Raw genomic sequence first — 23,188 nt, forward strand, 5'->3', positions numbered from 1 at the left:
GGTCCCCACTATCCTTCCAGTTTTTAATAATGCGTTGGACAGTTCTTAACCCAACTTTAGTCGTTTCTGTGATCTCCTTGTGATGTTTTCTCTGCTTAATGCATGTCAATGATTTGACCCTTCTCAAACAGACTAACATCTTTTCCACGACCACGGGATGTGTCTTTCGACATGGTTGTTTAGGAATTGAGAAGCAACTCATTGCACCAGTTGGGGTTAAATAACTTGTTTCCAGCTGAAAGATAATCGTCCATGCAGTAATTATCCAACAGGAGGCTTGTACCTATTTGCTTCGTTAAATCCAGGTGGCGACTTTTTTTTTGGCCAGGCAGTGTATGTACTGTATACAGTATATGGTGCATTTAATTAATGTAGGGTACCTCAGTTAGACACTGGAGGGCACTGTTGTTGTTGTTGTTGTTGTTCGACTGTTGATAACAGTGTAGGGAGGTTCGTGAACGGTAATACGTATATACGTAAATTATTAACAACTCTCTCGACTCTACTTGCAGCGACTGCGACAGGAGAGGGACCAGTGTATTTCGTGATAACTTTCACGTAATGCTTACCATATATACAGTACATATGTTACGCATGACTTGCCGGTATCTTAGATTTTGTATTACCCTGTATGTATGTGTGGCAAAATGTCTTAGATATACTTTTTCGTGAGCACCAGAAAGTATCTCGTGAGAACGAGATACGTTTCTCTGCCCCCCACCCCCTATATCTTTCCCATTTGTATTGACTTTTAATAAAGGGAGAACTGTATGGATCCAGAAATGAGGGGCTTTATGATGATTTTTTTTGAATGATTTTTGACTGATGGGAGAGGCCACTTGCCCTCTGGGTTTTTCCTATGACAAGTGAAGGCATCACTTGTTATCCTCTGCCTCTGGTGATACATTTAGCTGTCCAAGCAAGAGTAAACAATTTAAAATATACCGCCACCTATGTCCCAGGACAATAATACCTGAAAGATGTCAGATGATACCTGAAATTACCAATGAACTGCCTGAAAGCGTCCAGCCTCTTAGAGAGAGGTACAATGATGTTGATAAGTGTTCTGCTCGTGTCCACAATCTCACTCCTAACTTTCATTACGGAACCAAAAGGCCTAAAAAGCACAAGCTGAGTGAATTCCTGTGGGCTGCTGCCTTTGAAGGTCAGCTCATAAGTGGTTCCTCTGTGCCTCTCTGTACGAGTTATCCCTGTGGAGAACAGTTCAGCACTTAGAGACAGCAGTGAATATGAAATGACAAATACAAACCAACATGTGAGAAACATGAACTTTAAGGTGTGAATCATTGATGTCTTCTATTTCTCACCTTCTATGAAGTCTGACGGTCCGAACGTTCTCTTCCCCCTGTTGCGGTCTGTGTGTTGATGAGGTCCATTTAGGACATGCAGCGCTGTCTCCACTGTGGTGATCAGCTCGTCCCTGCGGTCCTTTCTCACAGGCCTCTCTTCAGGATGTTTTGTCAGCCCCGTCTCCAGCTGGAAAACTCTGACAAATGCAAGAAAAAACCAAACAAAAAACAAAACAAGAAGTCACTCTTTTAAGAGGCAGCACTGTGACTCTGTATTAGAATTAGAATTATTAAGTGTTTCTAGGACTCACCTGTGCAGAGTGAATGTGTCAAAAGGAATGACGGCGTATTCACTGGACAGCTTAACACCTGAGCTGACCTCTGCCTGGTTCAGCTGGGAATGAAAAAACTCCTGCAGGATGTGATCGAAAAATGACAATGCATCATGTGACATCACTGCATTTAATCTGTCTATCTATCTATCTATCTATCTATCTATCTATCTATCTATCTATCTATCTATCTATCTATCTATCTATCTATCTATCTATCTATCTATTTATTTTATCTATCTATCTATCTATCTATCTATCTATATATCCAACCATCCAACAACCAACCAACTAACCATCATCCATCCAACCATCCATCCAACCACCCATCCATCCAGCCATCCATCCATCCTTCTATCTATCTATCTATCTATCTATCTATCTATCTATTTATTTTATCTATCTATCTATCTATCTATCCATCCATCCATCCATCCATCCATTCATCCATCCATCCATTCATCCTTCTATCTATCCATCTTCCATTAAGCTGGAGAATCTGTTTCTGTTTCCTCAGTTTGAACCACGCTGGCCTCCAGTGATTCTTTGTATTTTCTACATCTATGAACTCGTTCTTTCAAACCTTGAGGTCAGACTGTGTTGGGGTTTTGTGCAAACTCTCCAGACCCTGAGGCAGGATTCCTTTATTTTTTGCTTTGTCCAGAGACTCGTGGAGCTGCTGCGTCCTCTCCTGGAGTGCCTCCTTCAGTTGGGTAATCTGCTTGGTCAGACTGTTGATATAATGCCTGTGAGAGTCCTCCCTCTCCTGCAGAAGAGCCAGGTATCTTTCCTTACTGTTGGCCCCTCCAGACCACAACAAAGACTGCTGGTGGCCGTAAGACGCAGGTTTGCAGGCCAGCAGGTAGAACAAGGACAAACAGCAGCAGAGCCCCACAACGATGAGGCCCACGCGGGCCACCAGGGCCAGCAGCCACCGTGTAAACATAGTGGACTGTCTTTGAAACAAACTCTAAACAGCTGAGGTTTCTGTGCACCGGTCATGAGGAGATTCACCTTCCAAACATTTGTGCAAATTAAAAATGTCCTTCCATGTTTTTCATGTCATCGACCTGTCTGCTCATCTCCATGAGACTTTTGGATCTATTTAAATTCAGAAGGCCCTAGAATGAAACAAATATACAGTGAGGCGTCTACTGCAGTATTTCAGAGTAGTCAGAGTAGCTTAGCATAACTGATCTTCAGACTAACTGGTTGTCTAAGTTAAACATGTTTTCATGTTGTCAGACAAAAGGAACAATTTTAGCATGGTAACCTATTGAGTTTGAAACTGCCACCTAGTGGGGTGCTTGAGTACTGGCACATAGAGTAAAATTTAATCACAAACAAATAGTTAAATTTACCCATTGCTTATAACTCTACATATATGTATATATACTGTACAGTATATATATGTATATATATATATACATATATATACATATACATGTAACCCACTCTCTCCAACTCTCTCTCTCTCTCTCTCCTTCTACCTCTCCTCTGTTCGTTCACTTGGTTTCTGTTTATACACAGAAAAAGAAAAAAAAAACCTGACCTCATGTTCACTCTGAGCACCACCAAACTGAAGGTGGGAACTGACAGAAACAGGCATTTCTCTGTGTGTATCTGTGTGTGTGTGCGAGTGTTGCCATCATCAGTTTATTCACAGCACAGTTGGCTCTTTATTGCTCAGGTAGAGGCTGATCTCATGAAAGACTTGCTTATGTTTCCAGGTCCACCCAAGTATGTGTGTGTGTGTGTGTGTGTGTGTGTGAACATGTAGTGGTTGTATGTAATACCATGCAGTCATAGAGTCAGTGCATGAATATAATCAGTATTTTTAATGAAACATTTCTTCTTGGTTCTGGACTCTGTTGTCTCATTAAGTCGTTCCACAGCCCCAGCTTTAATAAAACACCTGTGTTATCACCTCTCACGGCCCACACTTCACCGCCTATCAACAAATCAAACTGCCTACAAATCTATTCATCTTAAGCTGGAGTAACTGCTCACAGAGACGTATGTTGACAGAGAGCATCATCAGATTAATGGTGAAACTGAGATTTCAGCTGAAGAAGTCAATTACTGCTGTAACATCAACATTTTACACTCCATCAAAATTAAATACTTTAAAATAAATAAATAAATTTAGTGACTCTTACCAGCTGCAAACCAGAAAGAAAGTTTGGATTGGAAGGTCAACACACATCTTCAGCTGTGTCTGTCTCTGTTTCAGGTCAAAACAAGAACCTCTCCAAGTTTGTTGATCTTTAAAGTCCAGTTGATGCACCGTGTAGAAAATCTGAATCTGACCAGAAATGTAAAATGTAAAAAAGTTTCTTAAAACCTGCACACTGAAGTGACCCTCACAGCAGTGGACCAGAGAACCTCCTCCTCTTTTCTCCCAGACTCTCTCCATTCAGTCTCCACCTTTTCCAGCACCTCTCTCTCCTCTCTCCATCCGACCCCGTGATACCTCAGACGTCTGAGGCTCCATTCCTTAATTAAAGGCATGCAGAGTAAGAACTGCCCCGGTGCGCCGGCATCTACATTCTGATGAGGAGAAATAGCTGGGTACCAGTCAGAGCCCACCAATAGGATGGGGTCTTGCACATTTTATAAGGCGGCGTGCAGATGGTGTCAGCTCCTGGGTTCTAACTCCACACTAGGCTGAACTCTGCTGTTTTGTTTTTTTATGATCTCAGAAATTCAGTGCATTTACCACACTCCGTATGTGTGCATTAAATATTATTTCATAGATTTATTATGTAGGGATTTTCAATTTTTTATATTTTCATCACATTTTGGAATCAAATTTGACTGAATGAATAGCTGGCAGCGACTGGCATTTTTTTGTCCACATTAGTTCACAAGGTCTAACATTTGAACAAAAAGTCAAATGTCAGTGTTTAGACCAACACCCAACAATACTAAGGTCACATCAGTGCCTAGATGCCTATTATCAGCAGTTTTTATTTTAATATTGAAATAGTCAATAATTAAAAATCAAGAAATAAAAAATGATAATCAAACAAATTTAAATAACAGTCTCTCATTATACTTCATAAGCAGAAATTACCTGATGGAAAGTGTACCTGCAATATATTTTTCATCAAGTGGTGGCACTATACACATAGGTATTAGGACTTAAAAAAAACACCCAAAGAACAAGAATTAACACAAAGACAGAGACATTTTATTCATTATTTTTTCAAACTATTTACATCTTGCCATACAAAACATGGAATGTCGTAGGAATCCAAGTGAACATTTCCTTCACTCTCTCGTTGAGATTGAGACAGTTCAGTTTTGTGTGTGTGTGTGTGTGTGTGTGTGAGAGAGAGAGAGAGAGAGAGTGTGTGTCTGTGTGTTTGGCATTTACCTACAGTGTGTGTTGTGAATCTTGTGCTCAATTTTGGCAGTGTCTCGCTTCCCGGAACAACATACTGTACTTTTACAATTAACCACAACCACGGCAGTGAACCAGAGTCACCAGTTACGACACATCAAAACGTGTACGTGTAGAAATGAGAGTGAGGCACTTTCACAGACCAGGTGAACAATGTAGAAGCAAACAGCAGCGACTCTAACACCTATTTCACATCTGAAAACGAGAGGTCAGACTCTGTGCCAACATTTGTCATGACAGGATAGAAGTTCCATTTGGTGGATTTAGTGCAAGTGCAATATCTAGGAATAAAAAAGTTGTTATCCCACAAAGAAGCCACACAGGAACTAATATTGACACAGTAAAACATGTCTCAGCGACAGAACATCTGGATCGTGTATGTATATATATATATATATATATATACATATATATACATACATGTACATATATATACATATATATATGTATACATATATATATATATATAAATATATAAATCTTAGAACTAGATTAGCAACATTACAATAATTGAATCATATTGTGCCATACAGCTACACCTATTTAATCAACATATATTCAGCTCATATGACTAAGTATATATTAAATGTTATCAGTGTAGGTAGATCACCTTGGTCTGGTCAGTTGAAAAGCAGATCCCAAGCCAACAAAGTGTGGACACCCCTGGTGTACAGGACGTCAAATATAGAATGTATACCTGCACAAGTAGTAAATACGTGTTTTTTTTACTCTCAGTAAAATGAGCAAAAAACAAAACACTGATTTAGTTGTTGGAAAAATAAATCCTTTAAATCAGATTAGACATGAATGTATTTCATCCATAATCATTCTGTCAAGTCATTCACATTTGCGACGTTAAAGACTAGCGTAGGCTCAAAATGTTTCTGGTTAGTGTTTTCAAACAACATGCAGCTCCCTAGCCTTTCCAGCAGGCGGTGCTTTAAACACTGTTTAAAAGGCCTGGTGCATAAATTAGGTGGAGCTGCCTCTTCCTTCGTTGTAGGTGGTGCTGTGACTATTCTTTAAAAGCCTTAGTCAATGTATTGAGTTGCATTGTCCCTTCTCCTCCCAGCAGGTGGTGCTATTAACACTGTTGAAACACCCTTGTCCATGAACTAGGTCCATGTATTGTACTTGTTCCTTTTTAGCAGATTGAGCTGTGATCAATGTTTAATTTTTTAAATACTGGACATTAATTTTAGTGGTGGAAATATATTGTTTTATGAAAATCAAAGACTTAGGACCACAATTTGAAGTTTGGTTCTGCTGTTACACAGCTGGATGCAACATTACCTTAGTTATGCACTCTTTTGAAACATAAACCACAATTAAGTAAGTAATGTTTCCAGGTCCACCCCCGCTTTAGAATTAGCTGATAACAAGATTTGATAGCTTGGAATAGTGAATACTGTCAGTCTGTGAGCCGTCTCTGCTCCTTCCACCAGCACTTTCCTTATATTTTTTTTAGATTCTTTCAGCTGCTGTCATGGTGGGAGGTTGCATCACTGCAACCTATCAGTCTAATTTCTGCTGGTAGACACTTTAATATTTCAAACTACCCTAAAACAAAGTGGAATACTAATGGATATACATGTGGACAGCTGGCAGTAACTCTTAGTGGTCCATTAAAGCGAGTAAGGGGATGATCTTTTTTATTCTATTTGAAAAAGTCCAGCATGCTCCACCTTCACCCCCAGTGAACTGTGTAACAGATTTTCTGTGCTTCAGGAGTTTTTTATAATAACTCTCACAATGTGCAATGTAACCTGTTTAAATGTGCAACCACCAGGGTTCTTGTTTTTAAATAGGTGCAGACAATCTTAATTTCTAGTCATAGTCATAGTCATAGAAACACTTGCTTGGGGAGGATCTTCCTGCTACGTCCTTCAGCACTGATTTGTCCACATCACTGTGGAGATTGAAACAACATCTTCTCCACTTTGGTACCATTAGCATCACTCTGGGCAGCGGGAGAAGATGTGAAGAACTGTGTGAACAGAGGGATAATAAAAAAGAAATGAAGTGATGCGTGGGCAGCAGGAAAAAAAAAAACATCTCTGCTGCCACAGGTGTCATGTTGCCATTTCGAAGCCAGTTGCTATGCAACAACATATTTTTATTCTTTTTCTGGGTGGTACCTAAGTTACCACCACTGTCATAATGGAGCTGTTTTGCTGCATTTTTTAATTGCAGAACAGTTTCACATTTGGTCACTGGCTGATAGTGTTCCAGCCTGTCCGGCAGGCGTGGACAGCTACACCAGTTCATCCAGTAGAGTCCCTATGCTGTGGTGCTGCTCAGGGGGGCCAGCGATGGGTTTGTTGCACATGGGGCAGACACAGCGAACCTCCAACCACTTCACCAGGCACCTGAGCAGAGAATACAAAAAAATAAAAGAGGCCGTTTTTTTGAAGTGTTCATCAGAGTACAATCTTCAGGTCTAGACAATCATCAATTAATCATTTTTTGGGGTAGACAAATATAGGCCAAACGCCACCTTATATAATTTCACAGAAAAACGTGAAAATAAAAATTACAAAAAGGTTGGGAAAAGTAAAACTTGCATAAGTACCACTGTGCTATGTAAAAAGTGTCAGTAGCTGAAATGACTGTAAAATGGGCGTGACCGTCCCGTAATTTGCTGGGTCAGGCTAGAGCCAATACCACATGTAGGGTGCCAGACCATCACAGGGCCACTTATAGAGACAAGCAATCAGTCCAACCTAGGGTCAATTAACAGTGTTTGTTCAACCTAATCTCCTAATGAGCATGTTTTAACACAGTGAGGGAAAAAAAAAACCTGAGTACCTCTTGTTTTCTCTCTAGTGTTTAATCTTTATAATCACTGATCAAGTCCAAGTGCCATGATTTGCCCCTGGGGTTTGTGCTACAAGATCCTGCCTGTACTACCTGCTGTCTACCAAAGAACACACAAAACCCCTGTAGTCCTGACTGTGCCTGATTAACAATAATCAGGCAGAGTCAATCAAGGGATCTGTAAACAAAAATTATTTCAGTCAGGAACAAATGTCATCATTAAATTTCAGATTTTAATCAGTTTCCTCTGACAAGAACAGGAGGGAGAGTGCAAAGTAGGGGGTGGGGGGAGCATTCACCTTCTGTGGAAAGCATGTTGGCATGGCAACACCCCCAGCTCGTCTTTCACTTTGAAGTCCTCCAAACACACGGCACATGTCTGCTGCATGAAGGGGCAGTGAGACAAACACAGATAGAAGTCAACATGGGTCACTGTTTAGCTTCTGTGTCTGCACAGGTACATTCTTACCCCATGAAGATTCAACTTTTTTGGATCTCCTTTTAAAACAACCTGCAGGAAACCCCCAAATGTGTCAGAAATATTTTTTTGGAAATTACGATTAAAATTATCTTAATTTGTTAAAACTAAATGAATCTCACCTCTCTGTATCCGAACCTCTCCCTTTGGGCCTGGTGCCGTAGTTTGCTGCAGATAGACAGAGAGCAAACACTTATGAATAATTACATCTGACTGTTAGTAGTTCAAGCACAAACTGTTTAGCATTATGGTACTCAATCTGCAATGGATTTTCGAAAAAGAAAAAGTCAGTGATGTGTTATTATTTACCGAGTATTTCTACTCACTATATTTTTAACCTACAATGTTTCTACTTCATTATCTTGTTGTCATTAAACAGCCTATTATAATTAGAAGGAATGGGATTAATTAAAATCAAGGCTGAAAAAGAGCGGGAGTTCTCCTGTAGCCTCCAAATGAAGGTAAGCCTGTGACTACATTTTTATTCTCATTAAAATTAAAACCCTAGTGAAACGGTTTTATCCATATTTTTCTCTATCGCTGATCTAAGACATTATTAATTTAACACTCCTTTTATAATTGAATTTAGAGGAAAACATGAGATGAAACAAGACAGGATGGATTTAAGTTGTCAACACAGTGTGTGTTGACAACAGAACTATTCACAAAGACACTGTTGACTGAGTGACAATGGTGACATTCAATGATGCAACAAGGCTCCTATTGAACAGCTGTCCACACTGGTTCTGTTTGTCTGCTTACAAGAAAATTGGTCTACTAAAGGAAAATCCCAGGTAAAAATAAGCCTCATTTATAGCATTAAATTATAATATAAAATTTAACCTACCCACAAAGATACAGAAAACTAAGATTAAGGATTACATTTAAACTTGGTTTTTCACAGTAACGGTTGAAAAATTCAGTACAATATTAACCTGATATCATTGTTGAAGGAACTACAAATACTCTGTCTATTCAATGTTTAAATATTTGTTCCTTATCTGGTAAAAATGTAAAAATGCAGGATGTTTGTTGAAGTAATTTTGACCTGAGGGCAACAACAGATAAATCACTGTATTTTTCTCTTTGTAACAAGAGTATGTAACTGAATTTACTTGTTACTCGACCTTTCCACTTTCTTACAAAATGCTTAAGAATTTACTTATATTTACTTTTCACTCTGTTAAACAGCAGGTCAGTGGATTCACTCACGAAATTTAAGTTTGTCTGGTTAAAGTTGTGCGGCTGTAGCCATAGCTTTGAAATTCCAGGGTTTGTAACAGCAGCCACGCTGCTGGCGACAAACACACACTCCCCTGCAAATACACAATCATTGTTCGTACTTACTGATCCCAAAAGAGCACACACAGTGTTAACACACACTCACGGACACATACACACAAAGGCAGATAATGAGCATGTTGCCTCTTTGAATCCCCGCACCGCCCCAGAAACAACAATGGAGAGGAGATCTTTATCGCTTGACGAGCTGTGTCTGTCCAGGCAGTTATTTTTGGTCTACTGTTTTTTAAAGACTATACATAGACACAAATGCCCAACAGTGTTTCTGGATAGAGCTGGAAAGTTGAGGCAATGAAACATTTGAGAGTAAAGGTGAATGTGCCATCGCATAATCCACAAAACAATAAGAAAATACACATTAATCATTTGCCCAGGAAATGTGGCTAAAGGTGAACTGCTATAAAGAAACTTGTTATATGTTACGTTACAGGAAAAAAAAATTGAAATTGTAATATGTTGATATTGTGGCGCTTTGGTCCAGAGGCAATGTCTCTGTCATTGGTGTGGAACCCCAGGGTTCACCTCCTGGGCAAGATCAAATCCCGGGTAGGGAGGTTGGTACCTTCCAGTGGACTCACCACCCGCAGGAAGGTTTAGGGGGGAGAGGGGTTGGTACGGTGCAGTGTGATTTGGGTGGTTGTCATAGAGACTGCTGCGTTTTGCTAAGTATGCAGTGTCGTCGCTTTACATGCATTTCACCTCTGCTGAACATTAGCAGTGGAGAAAATAAGCAGAAACCCAGGCGCAACTGTGGAGACAAAAGAAAAAAGAAAAAAAAAAAAAACACCACAGAAGCAGTCACGTCCAATTATATTTACTTTTCACTCTGTTAAACAGCAGGTCAGTGGATTCACTCACGAAATTTAAGTTTGTCTGGTTAAAGTTGTGCGGCTGTAGCCATAGCTTTGAAATTCCAGGGTTTGTAACAGCAGCCACGCTGCTGGCGACAAACACACACTCCCCTGCAAATACACAATCATTGTTCGTACTTACTGATCCCAAAAGAGCACACACAGTGTTAACACACACTCACGGACACATACACACAAAGGCAGATAATGAGCATGTTGCCTCTTTGAATCCCCGCACCGCCCCAGAAACAACAATGGAGAGGAGATCTTTATCGCTTGACGAGCTGTGTCTGTCCAGGCAGTTATTTTTGGTCTACTGTTTTTTAAAGACTATACATAGACACAAATGCCCAACAGTGTTTCTGGATAGAGCTGGAAAGTTGAGGCAATGAAACATTTGAGAGTAAAGGTGAATGTGCCATCGCATAATCCACAAAACAATAAGAAAATACACATTAATCATTTGCCCAGGAAATGTGGCTAAAGGTGAACTGCTATAAAGAAACTTGTTATATGTTACGTTACAGGAAAAAAAAATTGAAATTGTAATATGTTGATATTGTGGCGCTTTGGTCCAGAGGCAATGTCTCTGTCATTGGTGTGGAACCCCAGGGTTCACCTCCTGGGCAAGATCAAATCCCGGGTAGGGAGGTTGGTACCTTCCAGTGGACTCACCACCCGCAGGAAGGTTTAGGGGGGAGAGGGGTTGGTACGGTGCAGTGTGATTTGGGTGGTTGTCATAGAGACTGCTGCGTTTTGCTAAGTATGCAGTGTCGTCGCTTTACATGCATTTCACCTCTGCTGAACATTAGCAGTGGAGAAAATAAGCAGAAACCCAGGCGCAACTGTGGAGACAAAAGAAAAAAGAAAAAAAAAAAAAACACCACAGAAGCAGTCACGTCCAAAGCAACTGCAAGTGCAGAAATAAACTGGGTTTTTATGACGCATGTGAGAATGTAGTGACCTAAAATGGAGCTTGTCTGTGCGCATGTGCACTTTAAGTTGATTCGTTATTTTTCAAAATAATTCGGTATGGATTTGGTGAACCGTTTTCAATAATCAACATAAAATAAACTTGCATTGTTATGTTGTTTTTCGTATTCATTTTTAAATTCAACACCTTGATTCGTATTTGTCTGCTTTTGAAATATTTTTTGAAATATTCCAACTTTACCTGCAACATTCTGAGAAACAACCTGCAAATTCTAAGAGCATTGGTCGTTATAGTGACAAAGGTTTGCCTCAAAAATCAGCAGGGACTAAACAACTGCAATTATCTTCCACTACAGCTCAGTGTGCCTCTAATTGCCCCAATAAACGAATTAGAGTATTTTGAAATGAAATGATTAAAGGTTTCTTATTCTCGCCATTTTATTATTATTATTGTTTTTATAATAATATTATTATCCCAAATGATTTATACCAAAACCAAAACTTCTAATTTAATAATAAGATTCTTGAATCTTCTCTTTCTTGAAAAGCTCAAGATTTTTAAAAGATTTAAAAACAGCAACTGAAGAAACTTGTTCCAAAGATAAGGTCAAAGAGACCCAGAAAAGTCTCTTGGGAAACATAGAACTGTTTGGACTTTTCGGGGTCTCTGACCTTATATTTGGAACAATCTTTTAAATCGTGTTCACCTATACTTAAGCCTGGCAACTTGGTTAAAGTGGAAGGAATCATGAGGAAAGAGCAGTACATCAAGATTCTTGATCAAGAACCTATGGATGGAGCTGAAGAAATGTGTGACAGCGAGGAAAGATCTGGAAACATTTGCAAATAAGGAACGGTCCAGAATTCCTGCCGATACAAGAAGCTTGGGAGCAATTATAACAATCATTTGGAGGCTGTGATTTTTTTGTTTTCACCCTGTTAAAGACGTTTATTTACACTTTCTATATTAAATAAATTGGTTATGGCTTCAGTGCTGTTTTAAAAGTACATCACGATATAGTGGGTCATACTTATTGCTTTTATAATTGTTTTTCAATAACAAAATCATATTATAGATGAACTCTTTCTGGTGGTATCTGGTAGAAACCTTTTGAGCTTGACTCTGAACCTCGTGGTTTCTCAAAATATCTAACCATCTGGTTAAGAGTCTGGAATAAGAAAGTGTAATTTAAGAAGTGATATTTCTGTCACCTCTGTGGTTTGGGCTCTTCTTGACAGACTCATTTGTCGAGGAATACTGGAAATAGAAATGAGTGTGTTTGCGGAGTAAATTCCACCAAATTTCCTCAGATGAACTGTTGTACAGTAACTGCTGAATGTAATCACAGGAGGAACCCTTACACAGAGACACTTCATCTCATGCTATTAAAAACCCCAACTTCCCAAACACAAAGGGAGGCTGAGACTCTCTGAGACCTGGGAACAAGGCCTCAGCAGAGACTGGCATTCATCACTCAGTGTGCCTCCGATGAATCAGCCATTCTATAAAAGAATTCACAATCACACTCCTACTGATGACTACCTCCAGCATGTTAATGTGCACGACAGAAAGTGAGTCACTGGTTGTGATTCAGAGACGAGCGCTTTTAAAGAAAACAGGTGGCTCTGGAAGCTTCTCTGTTGAAGCCAATGGTCATTGTATTAATGGTCAGCCCAAGTTGGAACATAACTTGTAAGATAAGATAAGACTTTATTCATCCCACACTGGGGAAATTCACTTGTTACAGCAGCAGGACAGACATGTAGTTCCAAAAAAAGGTAGACAGTGTTTACAGGGTGACTGAACCATGTCTGAGCTGTAGATTGACACTTATTGTTTATGATTGTTTTGACTTGAGTGGCTAATTTTATTTTTTATCACTGTTTAAGCAGTGCTTCTCAAAGTGTGGAGCAGCCCCCCTGGTGGGGAACAGAGATATAATAGGTGGGGAGCAACCAATGGGAGGCCATTTTGAAGGTTCAAGTGAGGATGGCACAATTCCATTGTTATTTTCTCTTATTGAGCTTTGCATTGTTTTATGTTATTGATTTTGATGCATTATAAAATATTACCTGGTGTAAGTTCAATCTGTGTGAGATGTGATATTGGCTGTGGTGAAGATGGGGGCAGGTGGAATTTAGGAATTCTTGTCTTTAGAAACTATATTGACCAGTAGTTCAGATGTTGACCTCAACTCTCTGTTGTTTTTAGGACTAAAGAGCTTTAAACCAATTACTCTATGTTATAATCTCCCCAACCAGGTGTGACATGAGGTAATTTTGCCAAACTTAGCTCAGGAAGTTAAAACAAGTCTCACTGCAGGTGATGGTGTTTCCTGATGAAGTTCTTCACACAGTCGACCTTCACATGTAATGATTATTGTGGCCTCCCACTGTTTGCTGTTTAGGGCTGTTTGTTCTGAGCAGAGCTCTTCTTTAGTTTTCCTCTGTCCACCACATTGTGACAGGCTGTTTCCTGTTGCCTCATTTCCTGTCCTTCAGACACAAACGTCTCCTTAGCTCATCAGGGAGTTCACAGTCAGCAGCAGGAGAGGTCACACTGTTCCTGTGATTTTTTTTTTCTCAACCCCCTTCACTGCTGTGTTTCCCTGCTCTGGGTGTTTGTAGAGACAGCAGTGTTACTTTATAGGACTCCTCTTTCACCAAAACATATCCTACTCGGTTCATTTAACACAGCTTGTACAAATTACTAAGCAGCTAACCATATACCAGCTTTGCATTAAATTACACTTAAATTGCCAAAATTTGCATTTTTGGAAAGACAAATGTTTAATAAATTGGTGTGGACTATTTATGTGGAATGTGCCAACAAATATTTAAGATGATTCTTCCATACAGTTTAATAAATATAAATGTGATACAGTATTGCTTTAAATTTATATCTGATGTTTTCTTTTAGTTTTCCTTCCTTACTCTGGAGTAGAACCCTCACAATAGTGTGTGTCATGTTTAAATGTAGAATTCAAACTGTGTCTCGGGGGTAAAACTTTTTTATTGTTTCATGGCACCTGCAGGAAACTTTAGCTTCTCCTACACACCGTGATCTACGACAAGGGAAAAATCCAAGGGAAAAATAATAGGTAACAATGTACAGTATAGAATCTTCACAGTGGCTTCTTTATTTATTGCATTGAATCTGTAAACTCTTAGAAAAACAGACAAAGAAGTGTCCCATCCATCCATCCATTTTCATCCGCTTATCCATTACCGGGTCGCGGGGGCAGCAGTCACCACCCAAATCACACTGCACCGTACCAACCCCCCCAAACCTTCCTGCGGGTGGTGAGTCCACTGGAAGGTATTAACCTCCCTAACCGGGATTTGATCTTGTCCAGGAGGTGAACCCTGAGGTTCAACACCAATGACAGAGACATTGCCTCTGGGCCAAAGCGCGATATTAATTAACAATCCCGGCAAAACCAGTTTGTAAAACAACTTGAAAAATGGTGCACATTAAAAAAAAAGTCTGTTTTTTAAAGCTTCATAAATAAGGACAAATATTTCGACATGATGTAATAATTCTAAATAAGACTTAGCAGCCTCTCTTTTTTTATATATATATATCATTTTTAATAAATTAAACACATTGGTTCCTGCTATTTTTGAAATATCAGTATCACGCTGGGTGCAGATTAAGAGCCACGATTGGTCACAAAACAAACAAGCGCTAAAGGAGCTTGTTTGCGTTGTCTTGTCTGCGTAGGTCTGAGCGGAACAGTTTATCAGATGAACTTTGAATTAGTGATATTTGCTGTTGAGCAATGCACTGTTGCAGTTGCAAGGTTTTCAATCGAGAGCTAATTATAGATATACTGCAGGTAAAACTCGTAATAACAGAACTGGGCTGTTTTAATGGTGATAACACACTTTTTTATGCGTTTTCAATGTGTTTCTTTCACAAATATATTCACCAATACCTGACCTTACACACCTTTAACTGCACAAAAAATGAACATTGCAGTCAGTCTATTGCAGGGTTGTCAAACCCATTTTCACCGGGGGCCACATCATCAATACAGTTCCCCTTCAACGGCCGATTGTAAAAGAAAGACTGTATATATAATGGGCCCCAACCCCTGGTGCATGGACCAGTACCAGTTCGGCGGTCATTTGGTACCGGGCCACAGTGGGACACAGTAAAAAAAATGTACTTAATTTTTACTAATTTACTTAATTCAAGGAAAATCCAGTCATATCCATTTACTTTCTCTATTCAAAGATAATCTGACAATATTTTAAAATAATAGGTCATTCAACTCTGATACAAACAGAACAGAGTCTAAAAGATGTTTGATTTTGAAAATGTATTGATCCTTCAATGCTCAGTACCTTATTAGTGGTCTGTAATAACAGATGGTACTGGCTGACCAGTTCTTGGAACAAAAAAGGTCAGTGACCACTGGTATAGATGTAACTACTCCATAACAGACTGATACATGTTTCTGCAATTGATTATTATTTATTCAAGCTACAAATATTGTTTATTGCTGTGTAATTAAAAAAAAACGTTTAATTTCTTGCATGGACTACTAGATGCTTTTTAAGCTCCTGAAGGGGCACAAAATACAGCTTGGGCTGCATTTGGCCCCCGGGCCTCGAGTTTGACACATATGGTCTACAGCCGAGATTCTAGACATAGGTCCTCTGTTCTCCCTTTGTCAGAAGCAACTTTGATGCAGTGGTGCTTTGGCCCACAGGCAATGTCTCTGTCATTAGTGTGGAACCCCAGGGTTCACCTCCTGGGCAAGATCGAATCACAGTTAGAGAGGTTGGTACCTTCCAGTGGACTCAGCACCCGGGGTGGTTTGTACGGTGCAATGTGATTTGGGCGGCGGTCGTGGAGACTGCTGCCCCCACGACACGGTAATGGATAAAATAGATGAGAATGGATGAATGGATGGATGAACTTTGATGCATGTCCAATTACTGTATTAGAGCAACAACAGACGGATGATGGTATTAGATCTACAGCCTGTCATTCTGCCCATGCATTAATATGCATTTATATTGTAATCTAAAAAATTATTTAGCGCAATTAGCTTGTTTCAAGCTAATTAGTACACATTTTACAATGAATTTATGAGCTCAATTTCAAATGTTCACAAATATGATAACTGAGAAGCAGCCTCCTCTTCCTAATGACATTTATTGATAGAGAGAAACTTTTGGAACCAGTCAGGGACTTGATTTGTTCTTCCTTTTTTTTTGTTTTTTTGTGTGAATTATATTGGCACATCCAGGACAGGTCACCAGTCACAGAGGCAACACGAAGAGAATAACAACTGTTGACACTCACATTCACACTGAGGAGTCAGCATTTTGTGTGATTGTGACACACATGCGCAGGAAACACATACGCAAAGCCCTTAAAGGCGACGTTACTTTTTGGTTTTCTTGTTTTGTTCACCCCCTGCAGCTTGTTTCATTGTCAGATATTTCTAAGTGTGTTGCCTCTCACCTAATGAAGTAGCAGCAGAAGATGAGGCTCAGGATGAAGACAAAGATGCCTGTCCCAAAGATCACCATGTAGATGTTTAGAGGCAGGTCCTGGAATGTGATGGGTGGCATGGTGCACGTTTTATTGGTATAGGCCAGTCCCAGACCACAGAAGCACCCTAAACAATAATTTAAAAAAAATGTTAAAAAGAAGAAAGAAAGCAGAAAAGTTGATGCAGAATGTAAAATACACTGCACACACACAATTCTTTCTTTGTACTAAAAACACACGGGAGTTCCATAGCAGCTCTTCAAACAGACATGAGATTGAGATTCATGGAAGTCACAATTAATGCAGTATCCAAATGACAGCCCTGTATCTCTTGATACAACAAATACACATATATCACTGTCAACAGGTCAGTGCAAGTCAAACATATTGGAATGACAAAAGGTGAAAGCCATAGCTCTATGTTATCACTATATTATTACAGATGCTGGACTCTTCACAAATACAGTCCAAATCTTCCAGCCAAAGTAAAACTTCTCTGAGCTAATGTTCCATTTCCTTTTGATATGCATGTAGATATAAAGTACTAGGTGGTATTTCCGTCTAATATGATCCAGTAAAGAAGACAGTGAAGCAACAGTGGGTTTTGTTTTAAAATAGTCCTAAACCCAAGAAGCTAGTATTACAGCTATTGCTAACTCAATACAGACCAAGGGCCTAATGGCCAAGTGCATATCATATTGCATCCTAACATTTATTATTATCTGTTTCTGTAAAAATATATTCACAAATGACTGGGAAAGAACAAGTGAGAAACTGTTTTTCTCCCGTGTCTTTTCTGACAACTGTCCTTGGCAGTGAACTCATATTTTGTGTGTTTAGGAGGAGTGAAGTCAGTATCTGTGAGTGAGAGATTAGGGTCACACTCACCCAGGGAGTGATAGTGAATTAGAAATGACAGACCTCATGGTCATGTGCTGCAATCAACTTCTCAGTCAAATGAAAGAGACGGAGTCTGAGAAATTTCACTGTGTTCAAATGTTACAGAAGACAAATCCATGATTAACACATCAAATTGAAGATAATCTATGGAATCTGCTGATGTATTGTTTAGTTATAATAAGCAGCAGCAGACTCTAGAACTTCCTGTCTAGGAATGTGTCAATGACACATATGGATGGATGGATGGATGGATGGAGACCTTTATCTAATTGGAAGTGTGTAGCTAAAATAGTTTTCTTCAGGCCCTTTTTTCGAACAGTTGCATTTTCCAAACACTACTAAAGTAACACACATTTGTACTTTTGACATTTCTTCTGCCTCACAGTTAAAATTGCAGCAGGACAGGATCGATAATTCCTGCCTCTCAAATCCACTCTCTTGAAACAAGCAGTAAGAAAAAGAAGTGATCATTTACCAGAGGCAGGAGCAGTTTCCTTAACCGCCGTTAACACTGTCATTGAGCTGATGAAGTGTAAGTGTAATACTAGACCTTCATAGTGTCATTTAAGGCACTTTTTGCACTGTAAAGTACAACGATCTAGCTTCAGTCACTGGGAGTACAATGTTGAAACAAGAAATGTGAAAAACAGGGTGGGAATCATCTCTATGGGAGTTTCATTGAAAGAAATGGCTACATTTCTCTCACTATTTCATGCCCAACCTTGTTTTCGCCACAGACTGGTTAACTGTCTGAATTTGTTTTGCACGAACCAGCCTTTAAGGTGTGCTGGATAAATACAACTTAATAAAACAATACCACCATCATAAAAACTGGTATTTTTTAAATATAATAATAAACGTTAAACCTCCGTTTATGCAGCTTTATTGGCAGTGTCCTCGTAACATCGCGCTTGTCTTTTAATGCAGAACACTTGGTCTCGAAGTGGCCAAGCAGTTTTGAATATAAATCCATATTTCAAGTTGTTTTGTTATCTGATTGATGCTTAGTTGTTTCTGGGTACGTGTTTTCTAAGGTTCAGTTTTGGTTAGCATTTGGCTAGTTGAAGCTATTTAGGCTAAAATTAGCTTGTAATATGTGGGTGTGTTTTTTCTTTACAAAACTAACTTTTCAGTTAACTTTTGTCTTTTTCTTAGAGGGAGTTACTTAAAAAAACAGTATGATATGTGATTGAAAAACAAAAAAAATGGAATAGATTAGATGACAAAAGAAAAGTGAGTTGTTATTCAGTAAATTACCAAAGCCTGGCTGGGTATTTTCCACTCTCACACAGGGTTAGGTTTAAAAATAAAAAGGAGTCAATGTTTCTCATGTGCATTGGTGTAAAGTGTGAACAACATTTGCATCAAACTGGAAGCTCCATGTTCCATGAATATCACAAAATAGGGGAAACTGTGGTACACAACTGTAGCTGAAAACACTCAGAGGTGAAAACAAACAACCTAATTTTCTTGTTTACATGTTCATTTGTCAGATGCTGTGTCTCACAAACATCATCAGCAGACAAAGAGTCACAGGCAGCAGGGAGGGGGAGGAGAGGGTGTACATGAGTCTGTTCTTGTATTCATATCAGTGCACAGCTGACAGCATAAATCAACCTGTGAAGCTGCTGTACTCTCACTCTCGAGCGGTGTATATTGTATTGCCGTCTTTGTGTGAGCGTGTGTGCGATCATTACTGTTTCTCTTCCATTGTTACATGCATGGAAATTAGACAGCTACGTGTAGCATTTTTCTTTGGGCGGAGCTTCATATGACCACTGACCTATATATTGGCACACTCAGGAGGCACCCGGTTGCCATGGCGCTGAGAGTCACAGATGCAGAGAAAGGATGAAAGCAGGCAAGGGAAGTCTTCATTTTAAGGAAAAGAGTGCATATTGCACATCAACTGGGACATGTGTTGTTTGTTACTCAGAAAGCCATAAAATTCCTTCTGTGATCTGACGAAGCCGTGAAATACCTCGAATAAGTCAGCTTTCTCGACAGCTCCTATGAAATGCCTGGTGGGGTTTTGTCCTACATTCGCTCCGCTCGTAACAAAGATGCCTCTTCGTCTTTCGCTGCTGATGCTACGCTAAAGACAGAACTCCATATTAAATATTCAGGACTTCACATGCAGGGGGGAAACACTTGACACCACGTTGCAGAATGGCTGATGATGGTTTCAAAAGAAGAAAGCAATTTTGGAAAGAATGAAAGACATGGAGTAAAATTAAAGCTCCTCTAACAACTAAGCTTTGAAAACCACCGTTTACTTCAGTCTTCTGTTGTTTCCCAATTTTATGGGCTGATATTTGTACTCAGAATATCAGCCCAGTAATATGGCTTTTTTTAAACATTCAGGCAATATAGTCCAAAAAAACAAGTGCCAGGCAGCACATATGTAGAAAAGCGTATTCCAATGACCCACTTTTGGGTCATGACCCATCATTTGGGAAATAAATTGACACAGTGCCCTAGCTGGCTGATGCTGCTTCCTCGTCCAACAGAATTACAGTGTTCTGTGTGTGTGTGTATGTCTGTGTGCACTATTTCCCCTATGAATAGCAGGGGAGTTGAGCAGCACAAAGAGAGTAATTGTTCTTCTACTGACAATTAGAAGAACAATTCTAATAGCACTCTCCTCTCCAGAGAGCTCAAACATGCAAGTCAAAAGGAAAAAGCAGAGAGGAGAGTGCTGTGACTGCTCCGCTCAAACATGCAAGTCAGAGGAAAAAGCACCGCTAATCCATCATCATCGTCATCATCGTCATCGTCATTGTTGTCATCATCTTCAGAACTCATCAGGAAAATGGACCTCTTGGGCAACAAAAAAATAACAGCAAAGAAAGAAGTGCTTCTGTTCAAGCACTAGTAATGCACTGCCTAATATTAGAAGAAGCCAATTTCATACAAGAGAAATGTCTGCGGTCAAGATAAGTGAATAAGAGAGACTTTTGAGAGGGTGAGTCAATGTCAACAAGATTAGCAGAGTCAAACGTTACATACAGAGCACAACGACTGGCTTTGTGTGGTAGATGAAAATAAAGAAGTCTTTAGATTAAGCCACCCCTCATTCTACGAATAAATATGCACGCATTTAGATTACATGTGTAAAGCCTTGAACACTATGTTTTGGCATTAGTTAAAAAAAGTGGGATTTTTTTTTTTTTTTTTAATAAATCACAAAAGTGGATAATTACCGATCCATTATTTAGAATTATCTGTTAAATTTGTACGGAAGCCAATGTCAATGCTAAAGAGTTATTGTGAAGGGGATTATGTCTAAAATAACCAGTTGTCGTTTTAAAAACATTACAAAGTAAAGCAGCTAAAGTCAATGTTGAGATGCTATTTAAAACATGTCTCTGCCTATGTAAAAGGGAAACTGTAAATTATCTTGTGTTAACAGGCTAAGGTAACAAGGCTAATGGGGCACAATGATATGGATTTTAATAAAGCTAAATAAAGAAGCTAATGAGAACGTAATGCAGCTCAGTAAATATAGACAAGCTTATTACTGTGTAAGCACCGTAAAGGAAGCAGTCATAGTTAATGTAACGTACATAACGTCCAACACCATTATACAGGGGCTGATATTTATGTAGCAATGCTAATAAAAGCAAGTCCATGTTTACTTAAAAGAGTGTATATAATTTTAATGTAAACAGGTTAATGTACTTAATGTAGGTTAATGTAGACAATTTTAATACTGCTACTGTAAGTAGGTAAAGGAGCTAACGTGATGTCAAGAAGCTAATGTCTGTGTAAAAGTTAATGTTGCTGTGAAGGGGCTAGAGCCAATGGTAAACAAATGAGGGCAGTAGCCACTATAAATGTAAGGGAGAAAATGTCAATGTAAAACAGCGTAAATCAGTGTAGTAATATATTAACACAATATTCAAATGTCAAGAGTTTTTTGTTTTGTTTTGTTTTGTTCATGTAAATGAGTTCATTTTAATATTAAACGTAATATCAATGATCTGATGTCATAGTAAATATGATAGTGGTATTGTTAGCATGTTAATGTTACACAACTAACATAAAGGTTACATAATGTAATTGACATCATAAAAAGAAAAAAGAAAAACTCAACAAAAGTCAGTGTAAATAAGCTAATGTATAGAAAAAATGTGATATTAGAAGGGCATGTTGGCTAAACATTCACTACATTATTAAAAAAACAAAAACATTATCATAAAATAGTAGAAATATCATCCTCCACTTAAGACATTGTGCACTTTAAACTCGATATCACTGACACATATCCCCTCCTGGGAAAGGGAGTTGTGTGTTTTGTTTTGTTTTAAATGGTGGACGTGAACGATAAATTAAAAACACATCCAGAAACTGCTGTCTCGTCTTGCTCTTCTGTAATCTGCTCTCTCTCAAAACAACACACTGTCACTGGCACCGTTCTCACAAAGGCCCGAGCTGCAATACACATCATAACAATGCAACTAAATTCGTGCTCACCGTTACACCACTGGAACGGGTGCATCAATGCACCAGAGGGAGTCCTTGCCGGAGGGATCCGTGTTTCCCAACAACCAACAGCAGCAGGAGCAGCAGCAGCAGCAGCAGCAGCAGCAGGAGCTTGTCTGTCTCTGTCCGTCTGTGCTGAGCGATGAGCTAAATAAAGTAAAACAGCAGCAGCAACTTGTTAAAGGCGAAACTTTATTTCACATTATTGAAACGCCTGTAGTTCACGTATGCAGAGTGGACTGTGTCCTACTCTCTCACTGTTATTAATAATAGACTGCATATAACTGTGACCCAGTAGCAGCAGCAGAATCATCTGAAGGAGAGAGACACTGACTGGCGCTCTATCTACCCCTCCCTCTCTCTGTCTCTCCTCCCACCTACTCCACAAATAGGCGTTATAACAGAACAATACAACGCCCAGCGAACATCCGCGTCATCTTCTACTAATACAACCGTTTATTATGATTATCATGATGATGATGATAATTATTATTACACTGAAAATTCCCTTGTGTTGTGTCTTATGAATAAAAGGTACTTGATCTTAGTCTATTTTTTAAAAATATTATACAATTAAAATAAAATAAGAACACAAGGCCAGCATAAAGTTTAATTTTTTTTTCCAATAGTGCACATGAGAAACAAGTGATGTCCGGTTTAATGATAGTGTAAAATATAATTTAGTCGTTTTTTTTTTTAATTTTGAGTGAAAGGCATCCAACTAGTCTTCTGTACCTTAATACTTATTGATTTTGCACCTGCTCTTTATTTGGATCATGGTCATGTATGTTATTGTTCGCCTGAACTACTGACCTGCTTTTATGCGCAACCTGCTGCTCTTTTCTGGTAAATTGACTGCTACGTC

At 39.1% G+C, this 23,188-nt stretch overlaps 2 protein-coding genes across 3 annotated transcripts in view; both read right to left on the reverse strand.

Annotated features, from left to right (window-relative positions):
- Window positions 1-2,754, reverse strand: part of LOC103397716 (chondroitin sulfate N-acetylgalactosaminyltransferase 1-like) — a 6,489-nt gene extending 3,735 nt beyond the window's left edge. Inside the window, exons 1-4 of the mRNA XM_008336082.3 lie at window positions 2,226-2,754; window positions 1,622-1,722; window positions 1,329-1,507; window positions 995-1,211 (exon numbers count right to left, since the gene is read on the reverse strand). Coding sequence (XP_008334304.1) covers window positions 995-1,211; window positions 1,329-1,507; window positions 1,622-1,722; window positions 2,226-2,588 — 860 coding nt within the window. The 5' untranslated portion in view covers window positions 2,589-2,754. The remainder of the gene's footprint in view (window positions 1-994; window positions 1,212-1,328; window positions 1,508-1,621; window positions 1,723-2,225) is intronic.
- Window positions 2,755-5,570: 2,816 nt separating this feature from the next.
- rnf122 (ring finger protein 122) lies at window positions 5,571-23,142 on the reverse strand. Of its 2 annotated transcripts, none has more exons than XM_017042931.2 (6): window positions 22,315-23,142; window positions 16,909-17,065; window positions 8,466-8,511; window positions 8,335-8,376; window positions 8,165-8,244; window positions 5,571-7,417 (listed from the first exon to the last, which is right to left on the reverse strand). In XM_017042931.2, the coding sequence occupies exons 1-6, from the start codon at window positions 22,337-22,339 to the stop codon at window positions 7,303-7,305; spliced, it is 465 nt and encodes a 154-aa protein (XP_016898420.1). In that variant the 5' UTR covers window positions 22,340-23,142; the 3' UTR covers window positions 5,571-7,302. The 2 variants fall into 2 exon arrangements, with proteins under 2 accessions (XP_016898420.1, XP_008334217.1); XM_008335995.3 differs by having other exon boundaries at window positions 8,165-8,247.
- Between the last annotated feature and the right edge of the window lie 46 nt (window positions 23,143-23,188).

This window comes from Cynoglossus semilaevis, chromosome Z, assembly GCF_000523025.1.
Source record: "Cynoglossus semilaevis isolate Cse_v1.0 chromosome Z, Cse_v1.0, whole genome shotgun sequence".
Taxonomy (NCBI): domain Eukaryota; kingdom Metazoa; phylum Chordata; class Actinopteri; order Pleuronectiformes; family Cynoglossidae; genus Cynoglossus; species Cynoglossus semilaevis.

Excerpts from the sequence above, each read along its gene's own strand:
- rnf122 (XM_008335995.3), bottom strand. The coding sequence starts at position 22,339 with ATGCACCCGTTCCAGTGGTGTAACG. Across the intron at positions 8,248-8,334 it reads AAAAGTTGAATCTTCATGGG|CAGACATGTGCCGTGTGTTT; the intron begins GTAAGAATGTAC and ends CCCTTCATGCAG. Across the intron at positions 7,418-8,164 it reads CAACATGCTTTCCACAGAAG|GTGCCTGGTGAAGTGGTTGG; the intron begins GTGAATGCTCCC and ends TTCTCTGCTCAG.